This window comes from Bufo gargarizans, chromosome 3 (assembly GCF_014858855.1).
Source record: "Bufo gargarizans isolate SCDJY-AF-19 chromosome 3, ASM1485885v1, whole genome shotgun sequence".
Classification (NCBI taxonomy): Eukaryota; Metazoa; Chordata; class Amphibia; order Anura; family Bufonidae; genus Bufo; species Bufo gargarizans.
In genome coordinates, this window is record NC_058082.1 from 29,685,940 (window position 1) to 29,701,860 (window position 15,921).

Below are 15,921 nucleotides of genomic sequence, written 5' to 3' on the forward strand. Positions count from 1 at the left end.
CATATTTATTAAGATTCAGCTCTTAGCAACCAGTCTGCATAAAACTGCAATTTCCCTATTCAGTTAAGATGGCCACCACTGCCCTCACCCTGAGGCTAATCCTGCCTGCCCTCACTAGCCAGTAACCAGAGCCCCCCAAAAGTGTCAGTAACCAGAGCCCTCCCCCCTAAAGGGTTAATCTCCTGCAGCACAAAGGGGTCCTCTTACCACATGTTGCTTTCATTTATACACTGAGCAGATGGCAGATCTCCCTTCCCTGGTCTGCGCTGCTTCGGCTCTGCATTCTCCAGCTCTGCTGAGTGAGGGAGCGTCTGCCAAGCGCAGGAACAGGGAGAAGTGCACCCAGCCCAGGCACTGTTATCAGCTGCTGGGGAGGACCTGGCTCTAATCATTTACTTACAGTCCCTAGCTGTCAGTAATGTGACCCTGCACGCTGCCTGCTCCGTCCTTCAACACATAGACGGACCATGCCTAGCAACCCTATTTTAAGCACAGGTAAAAGCAGGCAGTACAGGGAACAAAACTGTGGAATTAAGGGGTAATTGAATACAAAGTGAAAAGTTGAAATAGGGCCACCAAGGAGATATTAATCACCACAATCCAATACTCCTCAAAAAAATATGACAGTTATACTTTAACATTTTGACACAAGCACAGATGATTCAATGTTGACTGTAGGTTAACCCCTTAGTGACCAAGCCTGTTTGGGCCTTTATGACCAAGCGTTTTTCTTCCTTTTTTCATGGTCTCGTTCCAAGAGCTATAACTTTTTTATTTTTTCGTCTATATAGCTTTATGAGGGCTTGTTTTTTACGGGACAAGTTGTAGTTTTTAATGGCACCATTTTGGGGTACACATAACTTTCTGATTAACTTTTATTAACTCTTTCTGGGAGGGAGATGGGGGAAAATAGCAATGCTGCCACTGCGTTTTTACATTATAAATTTTACGGCGTTCATTTTTCGGTACAAATAACATAATATCTTTATTCTCTGGGTCAGTACGATTACAGTGATACTAAATACTTATAATTTTTTTACGTTTTACTACTTTTTTTTCCAATAAAACCCCTTTTATTAACCAAAAAGATGATTTTGCATTGCCACTTCACAAGACCCATAACTTTTTTTTTTCTTTTTCTATGGAGTTGTGTGAGGGCTTGATTTTTGAGGGACAACTTGTATTTTTCATTGGTATCATTTTGGAGTAAATGGCGCTTTTTGATCGCTTGTTATTACGTTTTTTTCGGTGGAAACTAAGAATAAATGAGAAATTCTGTCTTTTTTTAATTTTTATTTTTTACGGCGTTCACCATAGGGGATAATTTATGTAATATTTATGTAGTCCGGGTCGTTACGGACGCGGCAATACCAAACATATGGGGGATATTTTCTTTTTGCAATTTTTTTCATTGAAAAGCGTATTTTCAATGAAAAAAAAAGCATATTTTTTTTATTTTATGGAATTTTTTTATTTAATAAATGTGTATTTTTATTTTATTTTTTTACTACTTAAAAGTCCCACAAGGGGACTATAATATTCAGTATTTTGATTGCTTTAAAAATGTAATGCATTATCTCTATAAGGCATTACATTTGAATAGCAATGCTATTCAAACCTTGACCAGCAGGCTGCGCCAGAGAGGCACAGCCTGCTGGAGAGAACTGAACACAGGCTCGGGGCCCTGATCGGAAGTGAGGTAAGCTTCCGAACACATCAGCACCCCGCAATCTTATTTTCGGGGTGCTGATGGGAGACAGAGGGAGTCCGCTCCCTCTGTCACCACTTTACATGCAGCGGGCGCCATTGCGCCCGGCATGTAAAGGGTTAAACAGCCCGGATCGGCACTCCTGCCGGTCCGGGCTGTTAGAGCAGGGCCCCGGCTCTCATGTGAGAGCCGGGTCCGTGCTCCCCGCTGCACGGGGAAGCCGTGCAGCGCTTAGACCGGGCCGCCGTAAAAACGCGGCAGCCCAGCCTAAGGCCCCTTAGTGACCGCCGTAAAAACACGTATGGGTGGTCACTAAGGGGTTAACCCAGTCCATTGCTTGATTTCCAGCATTCAGTGTATGATTGCTATTATATATGTGTCCGTCATAATAAAAATGTAATATCTGTATTCCACAACTACGTCCTGCGTGACGCGCTCTTCTACTCTGTATCTATGGAATATCAGATGTAAACCCCTGTTTCTTGTGTTAATCTCGAATGCAATAAAAAGAGATTTGAAAAGAAAAAATGTTTCCTTAACTATAGAAGGGTTTAATTTAACAGATTTGGGGTTTTCAACCCATGTGCAGCCAGTCCCTGTATATTCAGGGACATAAAAACCAAAAGAAAAGCCGGATAATACTAACCTAGCCATCACTTTGTCTGGATAGCAATTTAGCCAGGGGGTTAATTTTGTTAGTCTCACTGGAGTTGTTGCTTTTTCCTTGAGCATCTTTAGTAGCTGAGGCCCCGGCTGATCCAAGCTTTTTGAAACATTTGAAGACTGGGTGGCTTCCACTACAAAAGGAGCACTCATGTCTATATTTGCAATTTGAGGCCCATTTGCATATATTTTTGTTAAATTTGAAGCATAGGCCTCTTTTGTAGTTACTTTGCTGACGAAAATTAGTATTTTTTTGTGGTAACATAAGGTTTAGGCCTCATGCACACGGTCGTTGTTTTGTTCCGCATCTGAGCAGCAGTTTTGGCGGCTCAGATGCGGACCCATTTACTTCAATGAGGCCGCAAAAGGTGTGAACATCACTCTGTGTGCTGTCCGCATCCGTTGCTCCGTTCCGTGGCCCCGCAAAAAAAATATGACTTGTCCTATTCTTGTCCGAGCTTTGCGGACAAGAATAGGCAGTTATATTAAAGGCTGTCCGTGCCGTTCCGCAAATTGCGGAACGTGAACGGTCGCCATCCGTGTTTTGCGGATCTGCGATTTGCGGACCGAAAAACACACCACGGTCGTGTGCATGAGGCCTTAACTATAGGCCAACAGCATAGCTCGGGTTTGCGTTCTCCTATGACTGCTGCATAAATAGAGAAAGCCTGTAACCAATTAAAAATGTATTTATTTTTTGAGTCGGAGTCCTTAATATCTTTGAATTCTGATTTGTTATTGGATGATGGGAGTAGGGAATATAAATCAATAAATTCCCTGTTCCATATTTATTTTATTTTTTTAACTGAAGTTGAGAGGTGGTATCCAAGTGGGGAAATATGACAAACCAAAGCTTCTTTAAGGCAGGATTGTTTTATACCCTCATAATTATTTGTTTGAGGGTTAAAAACAGAGACTGAATCTTTATTTGTGCCCGGAAATCTGTCATTGACTAATTGTGGATTGACATGTCTTATCCACCCAGACCTGAGCTAAGGAGTGTGAATCCTCCTTATTTGTGTTAGATATGAACTTCAAAAACTCATTAAATAAATGTATTTTATCTTCACTAAATTAATGTGATTGATTATAAAAATTGCGCTGCATCTGGGTGCCATCCTGACTATTATCACCGTTAATCTCACTCTTGTTACCAGGTCCAACTGTCGGTGGCTCGAGGGAAGGTAACGGCAGCTCTGGATCGCCTACTTCTTTAACCAGAGGTGAGTGGCTTCTTTTCTTGTTTTTCCTTTTTTCCGGAGGAGCAGGAGGAGAGAAGGTCCCGGCTATTCCGTTTTGAAGGTAGGTTGTCCTTTAGACTGTCACTGAGCATGCACGCGCCAGTGACGACAGTGAGATCGATCCTCTGTGGGCTCGTGCACAGAGGATGAGAAGAAGATCCCGGCGCTTCATCCGAACATGTAAGTTCCTCGGACAAGCATTTTTTAAGCCAGGTGACTCCTTCTTTGGATTCAGCTTTATAGATGAGATGCTTGATAAGTTCTTCCATGGGTAAGTATGGCGTAGGTCCTAACTCTTTGTTGTCCAGTGCCGTGAATGCGCACTGACTGTTATCTCCTTCTTTTACAGGTACCTGGAACGTCCGTTGAAGAAAAGGACCAATCACTATTCTCCGAGGGCACCTGCAGCTTTTCCCAGATGTCATTCGCCGATGACTTCACCAATCAAATCCTGTTGCCAGGTAAGAAATCAATTACTTTATTATACACCACATACACCTATACAATGATTGGAACCATGCCATCATGTGTTCCCTTCATTGTATGCACATTTTCTATACAGACTGGAGGGAGAGCTGGACATGAAAGAGCATGGAGATGTGCACCAACAGGTAGGAGGACTTCTCTACCATTTCCAAAGGATGACTGGTGTTCATTGGTAACTGCCACCATGTCCATGAGCGTCACCTGGCTTCTCCTCTACCTGAGTACAAATTGTAGTAATAGGAGGGTTTTGATCACATTACATTGGTATAAATACATTTACCGCACTTACAGAGGACATCTCAGCTCTCCTGACAGTATTGTATTCCCGATTAAATAACACACTGGAACGTCTTTTCTTATAACTCTGTCATGAATTATTCCTCCTGGGAGAGTTATTGGGTATTCCCAACATGGTTATTTATTGCATATCCATAGGATATGTCTCATATGTGCTGGAACCGCACACAATGTAAAGAACTGGGGCTCTCCTGACCCACCTGTGGTGTCTAACGACCGCCACTTCCGAAAGGAGAATGAATGGAATGGTGTGCGCTGCTCTTTGTTCACTCCAAGCACCTCTGTCCTCCACATACAGTAGGTGTGGGTCCATGAGGTGGGCTATGAGACACGCTGAGTAACTAGTTACTCGCCATGAGAGCTGCCAACGATCCCCTTCAGCTCCCGGCATACAGATCGAATGTACTGACGACTGACAGTATCAATGTCAGCCAGACAGGGCAGAATATATATATATATATATATATATATAACAGAAATTGAAAGTGAGGGCGAGCACTCAACACCTGGAACCAGTTAGTGATGCATAAAATTATTTATTAAATCACCATATGACAATGTGACATATAACATACAAATGGACCATATAAACTAAAATACAATAAAGATGCCACTTAGGGAATGGTTAAATAGTAACAGTCTCTTCTGTTCAAGGCTGATAATGTAGCAAATGAATTACACCGATGTGTTACAATGTCCCATGCGCATATAGCAACAGTCAATAAATTTAGCTGGCTCTTATGTACTGCTCCAATAACAGCCCAACAATAATGCAGATGGATTCAGCAATGTCCGCTACCACATAGGTAGGACTTGATATCCTTAGATGCCAATAATCTTATAGATATGCACCTTCCGTTGGTAAGCCTCACCGCATGAGGTATGAACTGATAATGTTCCTACCTTCCTCTGGTTTCGAGGACGTCCAGCCGGACGTGTGCGGTGGATGGGCTGCGAGCGACTGTTCCGGCGTCTAGCTCGTGGTGTCTGTGATCAGCTGTTCCCAGGTCTCGCGGGATTTCGTAAGTAGTATGTCCCTGGACTGTACAGCAGTAGTTGGAAGTTCTGTACTTAGCGTCTCAGGGATCTTGCTTCTTCCGCTAGTTAGATTGTTTGCATGGCCATGCGTCTGTTGCGGAGATGCTTCTGATACAGGTGTGCGGCCCAGACGCGTTTCGGGAACTCCTTCCCTTCGTCAGTGGACCACTGACGAAGGGAAGGAGTTCCCGAAACGCGTCTGGGCCGCACACCTGTATCAGAAGCATCTCCGCAACAGACGCATGGCCATGCAAACAATCTAACTAGCGGAAGAAGCAAGATCCCTGAGACGCTAAGTACAGAACTTCCAACTACTGCTGTACAGTCCAGGGACATACTACTTACGAAATCCCGCGAGACCTGGGAACAGCTGATCACAGACACCACGAGCTAGACGCCGGAACAGTCGCTCGCAGCCCATCCACCGCACACGTCCGGCTGGACGTCCTCGAAACCAGAGGAAGGTAGGAACATTATCAGTTCATACCTCATGCGGTGAGGCTTACCAACGGAAGGTGCATGTCTATAAGATTATTGGCATCTAAGGATATCAAGTCCTACCTATGTGGTAGCGGACATTGCTGAATCCATCTGCATTATTGTTGGGCTGTTATTGGAGCAGTACATAAGAGCCAGCTAAATTTATTGACTGTTGCTATATGCGCATGGGACATTGTAACACATCGGTGTAATTCATTTGCTACATTATCAGCCTTGAACAGAAGAGACTGTTACTATTTAACCATTCCCTAAGTGGCATCTTTATTGTATTTTAGTTTATATGGTCCATTTGTATGTTATATGTCACATTGTCATATGGTGATTTAATAAATAATTTTATGCATCACTAACTGGTTCCAGGTGTTGAGTGCTCGCCCTCACTTTCAATTTCTGTTACATTTATCACTAGAGGAGGGGTGATCCTCTATATTGGGCTAGCAGCACCATCCAGAACCCCGCCTGAGGTGAGCCACCAATTTTGAGATCTTAGACCATATATATATATATATATAGTATATTATATATGGACAGTTTGAGCGATATACGAGGGAGGCAGTGAGGGTGACAGCAGTGAGTGAGGAGCGTCTTCACTGTTCTGTACCGCGCTGCACTGAACAGTGAAGACGGGTTTTCCATAGCAACTCACTGCGAAATAACAACTTCAGGGACAGTTATGTAATAAACTGCGATGGGTAATGACGAGTTTAACAAACTCTTATCTGTTGTCACTGTGTCCCAAGACCGTCCATCTCTATCCTGCTGCTCCAGTCCTATTCTGAAGCAGGAAAGACGGAGCTGTCAGTTAGGCCGAATGCACACGGCCGTGGTATTCCGGCCTGGAATCCTGCTGAGATTCCCCCACTAGCCTCCCTGCCTCTGATGTCAGGGAGAGGCTCGTGTGTATGCTAATAGCTTTTTACCACCAAGTTTTATGAAGAACCTATACTCTATGGTATATTTTGGGTATCATAGCGACCTGACACCACTTTTATCCATCCCGTCATAATGTTCTGCACGTGCATATCAAATATGGAGGGGTTAGAGACAGTACAGGGTGCGTTCTTTACTTACTATATCTTGCAGAGCCCTGATTGAGGTGACGTTAACATGGCTGATGCCGGTGGATGGCCTAATTCCAATCATGAGCAGCACACACCCAAGTTATGGATTAGGTCCAGTATTTCTTTGATGAATATTCATCTGTATGGTTTTTGATACATGACCCCTTCTGTAGGACATGGTATCTTCTAGCTGACGCTTCAAAGGGGCTCAGAGAACATCTAAAATGCTAAGATAGGGTTTATAATGGGTAATATAGTGAAGTTGTTCTGCTCCCCTGGTTTTGTTTAGACAGACCTTGTGTTCTGGTTTTGGGAATAAGACATTGACGAGACTGAGGAAAATCTTGAACTAGCTGTCCCTCTCTCAGAAGGCTGGTACCCTGGCCAAAGGGTTAATGGCCCAGGGTCTGTAAGTTGGTCGTCCGGATGGCTCCCTAGTCAAATGGCTGGTGACCCAGTCTGTGGCTAAGTATCCCCATCTTATCGTCTTCTTCTGATCACTCATGCAGTCTGGCAGAGTATCTTCTACTAAGCACTGGCCCCTATCTGCAGACAACTAGGTGCTCTGACTGCTCTCCTTACATACCGTTTCTAGCTGAATTAGAACCTTTTAGTGGGAGGGGTGAAGCTGGAGAAGCACAGCCTAACAGATACATTGTTGCAATTTTAGTCTGCCATAGACTTGTATTGAGCCTCAATACAAGTTAATTGGAATGACATAAGCAGTTTTCAGACGTAAACAACGTCTAGATTTGAACGATAGATCTTTCTTTGAAAGAATATTCACAGAAAGAACTTTCGTCCATCGCCCCATTTTAATTGATAATGTAAGGGCAGTTTGAACATGTGTGACAGCCAGTATGGATTAAAGAGGACCTTTCACCACTCCTGACATGTCTATTTTAATAGCTGCATGCATTCCCCACGTAATAACAACTCTGGAAGATCTATTCTTATTGCTCTATGTTGTGCTGTTCCTTTATTATTTCTACTAGAAGTTATGAATGAATTGCTAGCAGTCTGCAGTAAGGGTACAGAGGGGAGGTAACCAGTTGGGGGGTGTACCTGCACAGACTGAAAATGGCAGCACTGATTAGATAGAGTCAGACTGTGCAGGTACACCCCCCCAACATGTTACCTCCCCTCTGCAATTCATTCATAACTTCTAGTAGAAATAATAAAGGGACATAGAGCCATAAGAATAGATCTTCCAGAATTGTTATTACGTGGGGAATGCATGCAGCTATTAAAACGGACATGTCAGGAGTGGTGACAGGTCCTCTTTAAAGTGTGTATGGCGGCATCTGAGACACGAACGTTCACTAGATGATTGTTCAACTGATATCCAAACATCAACCAACTTCTATCTAATGTGCATGGCCACCTTTAAGAGAGACCTGTGATCCTAATAGTCTAGTCAACCATCCGTGAATTCTTTCTTGATCTTCCTTTTTAAGATGTTTCACAAGGGATTTGTAGAAGGGCAGTATTATATTGAGATCTTTGTATTATTAATTATCTTTGCCGACAGATCATTTCTATACAGATTGTGAAATTCTAGACATTCTCATTTTTGTCACATTTTGTGAATTCTTGTAGGTCTTGAGATCCGCAGAAGAGCCCTTTCCCTTACATGACCTGACACAAGAACCAGAGATAGAGAGACCAGAGAAGCACTTCTCCAACAGCACTTCTCCAGGGCACGACCTGGAGGTTCTGCAGCCAGAGATGATGAAACCTGTTTTCTGGCATAAAGAGATTACCGGGAAACTGGGCCAAGGAAAACAGATAAGGTACATTCATATTTACTCTCTAGCAGGCTTCAAAATTTAATTCCAAGACACCTACTTGAGCTAAAGTGTCCTCAGGAATCAACCCTCATCACTCAGTACATCCTTATAGGTCCTTAAAGAGGCCGATATTGTCTTTATTCAGCAGTCTAGCCTCTTTTGACTTCTGGGGCTCCCGTTCTTATTGGCCTCCGGCAGGGGACAGGATCTCTAGATATTTTGGATACACAAGAGATCCAATGTCACACTACATGGTCCTAAAGTATTATGGCAGATCTTGTGGGGTCTTCACATTAGAGATCTGCTGGAAAAGCATCTGAGTGGTTGGACAGATGGAGGAGGTTGAGGTGAGATAGCTGCCTGCCAAACAAGCAGTCAGCCCACAGCTATCTAACATGTAGGCCATGTATTTTCTACTGGAGAATTTTTTCAGGCCAGTTTTAAGCCATGCCGTAATCATGCTAAACCACAGAATAAAGTTGAAGAGCATATGTCAGTAGGATCCACCCTATTAACCCAGGCATAATCTTGATGAATAAAACGAGACATCATTTATGTTCCTCTGTCTCACTGTTCCTGAGCAAGTTCTCCTCTTCTGGGTGAAGGATGATGTCCTCAGCTCATGTGCAGTAGTTCCCTCTGCTGCTGGAGAAACAGAGGCTGATGTACTGAGCATGCAGCGATAGTGTAATCTATGGCGCAGGCGTGAGATTACAGGGCCAGGCGAGATGCCTGGACCTTTCGATCAAGGGGGTAATAAGTGCAGAGCAGATGAGCTCTGGTGGTCCTAGGGGCTCGGGATCGCCCCTAGGTGCACCGAACATCTAATTTCCATATTAGTAAAAAGTGAGTTTGCTCAGCAACGGCGCAACAGAGGAACATAAAAAAGGCTTTATGCCTTGTTTAATAGGGTTGATCCTGCTAAGAGATGCTCTTCAACTTGACATCTATACTGGTGAACGTCTTAGTGGGAACTTCTGTTTTTTTTTTTTCCCCATTACCCCCCCCACCCCTACCTTGTTCTGCAGAAATCAATCCCTCACAGAGCTGCTGCAACAGAAAGATGAAAAATATGTTTCTTGGAGTGCAGTGATGAAAAAAGCTGCGTCCTTAAGGGGTTAAAACTCCTGTAAGACTGTGCTGGAAATCACGCTGCACCATCTATGTGCAAACATCTGCATTAAAGAGGCCAGTGGCATTACACGGGCGCTCTCCATGGTTACTGACGTCTTCTGTCCGTACACAGATCTGTATGCTAATGCATCACACGGGCGTCCACAACTACACGCAGCGAGATGGGTCCCCGCCGCCTTTTAGGAAAATGAGAAATCTCGAGGCTTCCAGCGCTGACGCAGCCTGCCCTCGATTTCCACATTATTTATTCCGAGCACTTAAGATGTGCGGAGCTCAGCAGGATCCCGGGGTGAATTTGCTTTTACCATCTTTGATGGAACTTTGCTTTGTTCTTCTGAGTAATTATAGCTCAGCGCGGGGGCGTGGCCTGAGAGCGCATGGAGTAGGTCGCACCGCTCATAGCTCCTGTCGGTATCCTGTTTTAATGTGTGGTAGCACCCGGCGGATTACTAGTCCTGTGTACCCTGGTGGGAGGAAAGTGACCGGAGAGTGCGGCGGTGATTGTGTGGGCTCCGATATGCCGAGGAAGTCGAGTAAGGTGCCGAAGTCCGACGGACTGGAGGTGGGCCAAGATGGCGCCGACGGAGGAGAGGAGACGGCGCAGCTGACGATGAGCCAGAGCGTGGCTGCTAAATTGAGCAAGTATGCTCGTGCTGATACCAGAGCGGGCGAGTGGGCTGAGGGAAAGGAGGCAGACATACATACCTCGTCTGATCTGGAGGACGGATCCCTTGATAGTGAGGCCCTGGATGCGGTGAACTGGCCGCCGCTGACTCCTGCAGGCGCAGTTAAAAGTAAAGTAGGCCCTAAGGCCGCGTCCAGTGAGGAGCCCACCTTGAAAGATATCATGGCTGCTGTGGCCAGCTGTAACAGTACCCTGAAGGTGCTCACAGTGCAAGTTGGCAGCCTGAGATCGGATGTGTCTATAATTAGGCATGACCTTCACAAGATTTCTGAGCGCACCTCTGAATTGGAGAAAAGGGTGTCCACGATTGAAGATGTAGTACAGCCGTTGCAAATGGCGGTGAAAACGACTGCTAAGGACATTGCTGCTTTATATGCCAAGACGGACGATCTGGAGAACAGGTCCAGAAGGAATAACCTGCGGATTGTGGGGGTGCCGGAAAAGACGGAAGGGGATAACGCCACAGAATTCGTGGAAAAATGGCTGCACCAACTGTTTCATGAGAAAGGCCTCTCTTCCTTATATGCGGTGGAGCGGGCGCACAGAGTGCCCATGCGGCCGCTGCCGCCCGGCAGGCCCCCTCGCCCGATATTGGCGAAGATTTTGCATTTTAAGGACCGGGACACTATTTTGCGGCAGTCTAGGGACAATGTGGAGATGGTCCTGAACGGGGTTAAAGTGTCCATATTCCCTGATTACTCGAATGAGGTGCAGCGGAGAAGAAGTAGATTCATGGATATAAAGAAAAGGCTGAGAGGATTTCAAGTCCAGTACGCTATGCTGTTCCCTGCTAAACTGCGTGTGGTGGCGTTGGGATCCACCAGATTTTTTGAGGATCCGGAGGAAGCGGCGCAGTGGCTGGACGTCCACGAGCGGCAATTGAGGAGTGGGGCCCTGGACACTTGAAGAAGGCTGAGATATGGTTTCTTATGCTTGATAGTAATATGTGTTTGCACTTTAAGGTTGCTTTGATGTTGCACCAGTTATGAAGTGTGTTATGCAATGCTACCGTATGGTAGATCCTGAGGAGGGAGTAGGTGGTTAAAAATGTATGATGTTTTTCTCAGATGTGGGGAGGATTCTCTACCCGAGAAAATGTGTTGTAATTTGTTATGATTGTAATAAGTTAGGGGGCGGCTTGCTCTCTGTTTGCCCCGTGTTAGGAATGGGGGGTGATGAAGGGGGGACTGAGATCCCCAGTTACGGTAACCTGATAACGGATAGGGGGGGGGAAGGGAGTAGTAAGTTAGATAGGAGTATGATGAAGGGTGGTATATATGAGTGGATGAGATGTGAGTGGGGTGTGTGTAGCAAATATGTTGGTATGTTTTACCATGACACCGGGGATTAAAGTTTTGAGCTGGAATGTGAGAGGTTTGGCTGATGCGAAAAAACGGCAAAGTGTCTTTCATTATTTGGGGCGCTTTCAGCCAGCTATTCTTTGCTTGCAGGAAACGCATTTGACTAGGGATACTGTACAATGGTTGAGCAAGAATTGGGTGGGTCAGGTGGTTCATGCGACGCATTCTTCACATTCCAGGGGGGTGAGTGTTTTAGTGCATATGAGTATTAGGTATGAACATGTGCAGCAATGTGTGGATGGTGAGGGCAGGTTTGTCTGTATTGTGTGTAAGATTGATGGGATCCAGGTGGTATTAGTAGCGGTTTATGTGCCACCTCCATTCGCTTCCCCTTTAGTAAGGGCAATTATGTCGTTTGTGGCGGACTTCCCTGGGTTGCCATGGCTACTAGTGGGGGACTTTAACTGCACGCCGGATGACTCGATGGATAGATGTCGGGTGGAAGGTGGGGGCGGATCGCCTGGTAGTGCGGCCCTGAGAAATATTATGACTGAAGTCGGTTTGGTGGATGTGTGGAGAGTACGCAACCCCAATAGGCGCGAATATTCGTGTCGTTCTGCTACGCATCATTCATTGTCACGTATTGATTTGGCGTTGGTTAATGATTGTATGTTACCTCTGGTCCGGGGGGTTGTCTATCATCCCCGGTCGTTGTCTGACCACTCCCTGGTACAAATTGACCTGTGCTTGGGGGAGCTTGGACAGGGACCGAGGTTGTGGAAGTGCAATCCGCATTGGCTTAATGTATTGGGTGATTTATCTGAAGTTTCTATAGCGCTTAGAGAATACTTTGCGATTAATATAGGGACGGCCTCAATTCACGGTGTCTGGGACGCTATGAAAGCGTTCTTGAGGGGAGTGTTAATTAAAGAGATTTGTAAGCATAAAACCAAGTCTAGGGAAGCAGATGTTAAGGTACATTTACTAGCGGCGGAAGCTGAAAGGGTGTTTAGCAGGGTGCCTTCCTTGGTTAATAGTGAGGCGCTGGCGGTTGCCCAGGAACAGTTGAGGTGTCACTTAATCCAGGCTGCGGAGCGGAAGCGTAGTTTTTACCGCCAAAGATCCTTTGAAGAGGGTGAGAAGGTTGGGCATCTGCTGTCGGTCGTCTCTCAGGCCCAACGGGGATCTTCCTGCATACAGGAACTGAGGGATGGAAATGGGAACGGTAGGCAAGATACCAAGGGAATTTTGGATATATTACAGGGTTTTTATGTGTCACTGTATACATCTACTGTCCCTAGTTCTGGGGATGCGTTGAAAGTCTTTTTAGAGGGGGCACAGTTGCCGGCTCTGTCGGATGAGGATAGAGAGAGACTGGAAGAGCCGATTTCACTGGAGGAGCTGGAAGCAGCACTGGGAGGTATGGCGAATGGTAAGGCCCCGGGGGCAGACGGATTGCCGGTGGAGGTATATAAGAAGCTGCAGGGGGTGCTCCTTCCGGAATTACTTAAGGTGCTGGAATACTCACTGGAGACAGGTTCGCTGCCACTCTCGATGCAGGAGGCTATAATTGTAGTACTTCCCAAACCTGGGAAAGATCCCAAATTTCCAGAATCATATAGGCCGATTTCACTTCTTACGGCTGATGTGAAGCTCCTGGCTAAGGTGCTGGCGAACAGGTTGTCCAGGGTGATTCTGACTATTGTACATTCTGACCAGACAGGATTTATGCCTGGGAAATCGACGGCTATTAACATCAGGAGGGTGTATGCTGGTCTGAATGTCCCGGCTGACAACTGTGGAGATAGGGCTCTGCTTTCTTTAGATGCCGCTAAGGCATTTGACAGTGTAGAGTGGACTTACCTGTGGGGTGTTTTGAGAGCTATGGGGTTTGGGGACCGGTTTGTGAGGTGGGTACAGGTTTTGTATTCCTGTCCCAGAGCCCGCATTAGAGCTAATGGAGGTTTGTCGGACAATTTTAAGTTGGCTAGAGGTACCAGGCAGGGATGCCCATTGTCGCCCTTACTGTTTGCACTGGCCATTGAGCCACTAGCAGCTTTAATACGCGTGTCTCCTCATATTGTGGGGTTTAGATATGGCGAATTCCAGAATAAGGTGGCTCTATATGCCGATGATACCTTGCTTTTTTTAGGCGATACTGGGTCATCTTTGGACAGTGCCATGTCACTAATAGATAGATTTGGGAGTTTTTCCGGTCTTAGGATCAATTGGCAAAAATCTGCTTTGATGCCGGTGGATGGACAGGTTGTGCCGGATGTGCGGGTGGATGATAGAATTCCCTGGGTTAGTAAGTTTAAATATTTAGGGCTGTACATAACGTCTAGACTGATGGACTTTGAGGATCTTAATCTAACCCCCTTGCTTGTGGCTTTCAGGCTTAAGGTGAGAACTTGGTGTAAGCTCTTTTTGTCGGTAGTGGGTAGAGTGAACCTTTTAAAAATGGTTATGATGCCGCAGCTGCTTTATGTACTTAATAATGCTCCTGTATGGATCCCTCGAGATAGGTTTAGGAAAATTCATTCCATATTTAGAGATCTTATTTGGAAGTACGGCCAAGCAAGGATCAAATTAGAGACGTTGCAGTACCCTAAGACGGAGGGTGGTTTGTCAGTCCCGAATGCCTGGATTTATTTCCTGGCGTCTCAGTGCCAGCACTTTAAGGGCTGGATTGATTTTCAGGCCTCGGATGTGACGGGGATTATATTGCAACATTGGGTGGGTAGTCGAGACCTTATGTGTATATTAGAGGGGGCGGGAATGCATGGGGGGAGAGATAGGGTCCTAATTATTGATCTTATGAAGAAAGTGTGGGCGACAGTGAAGCAACTTAGAGGTGTGGGTGGTGTTGGTGAGCTTTCCCCAATATGGGATAATAATCTATTGTCAGAGTTCACTTCACTGTCAGGACTTAGGAACTGGGAGTCTAGGGAGGTGATGAGGATAGGTCAATTACTTGAAGGCACGGTATTCAAATCCTTTCAGGAAATGCAGCAAGAGTTTAATGTCCCAAAGAGATGGTTTTACCAGTATTTGCAATTAAGGCACGCTTATGATGTCACGGTAAGGAAAGGGTGTCGTATAGCTAAAATGGATGTGGTACAGAAGCTTATTCTTTCAAAAGGTGGGAGGAGAGGACTGATTTCACAGGTGTATACGTTATTACTGGATAAGTTTCTGGATGGGTTCCCTAGGTCACGGATGTTGAAGTGGGAGAGTGATTTGGGTGCAGTTTCGAAGGATCAGTGGGATGCTATATTAGATGCAGTTCCCAGAGTGTCTCTGAGTGAGCAGGCGAAATTATCACAACTCTTTATCATCCACAGAGTTTATAAAACACCAGTATTTTTACGAAAAATAGGAGTCAGGACTGATGATAGGTGTCCGAAATGTATGAAGGAAGGAGCGGATCTGGTGCATATGTTGTGGTCGTGCTCTGTCATAAGTAGATATTGGGATGAGGTGCTGAATATGATTAACCGTAAGCTGGGGCTGAAGTTGCAAAAAGATCCTAAGGTGTGTGTGCTGGGATATGTGGCAGAGATTGGAGGAAGCGAGTTGGTTAAGGTGGCGGTGGGAAGACTGTTATATGTGGCCAGGAAACTGGTGGCGCAGAGGTGGATCCAGGGGAGTCCGCCAGCGATTGAAGAGTTTGAAAGGAAGGTGAACGACATGTTGATATTGGAGAAGAGTGTGTTTGTTAAGCTTGGCTGTCCTCAGAAGTTTGACTAATGCTATAAGCTAGGTTAGAAGGCTTCTTACTCCTTTCATCGGGGGGGGGAGGGAAGGGGGGGAGGGGTGTTAACATGTTGGTCTAGGGAACATCGTCATGATTAGTGGTCTTAGTGGATTATGGGGGGTGTATTTTATATGTCATTTCAAGTACTCGAGATTGTATATTGTGTGACATTGCAATAGTCATTTTTGCCAATTGTGAGATCTATGATGGTATTGTATTGTGATGGTGGTATTGGCATATTGTGATTGTGAATCCTGAT

The 15,921-nt window shown here is 45.4% G+C and overlaps 1 protein-coding gene across 1 annotated transcript in view; it reads left to right on the forward strand.

Moving 5' to 3' along the window:
- LOC122931339 (deuterosome assembly protein 1-like) overlaps positions 1-3,367 on the forward strand; it is a 61,011-nt gene extending 57,644 nt beyond the window's left edge. The window contains exon 7 of the mRNA XM_044285403.1: positions 3,357-3,367. Coding sequence (XP_044141338.1) covers positions 3,357-3,367 — 11 coding nt within the window. The remainder of the gene's footprint in view (positions 1-3,356) is intronic.
- The last annotated feature ends 12,554 nt before the right edge of the window (positions 3,368-15,921 follow it).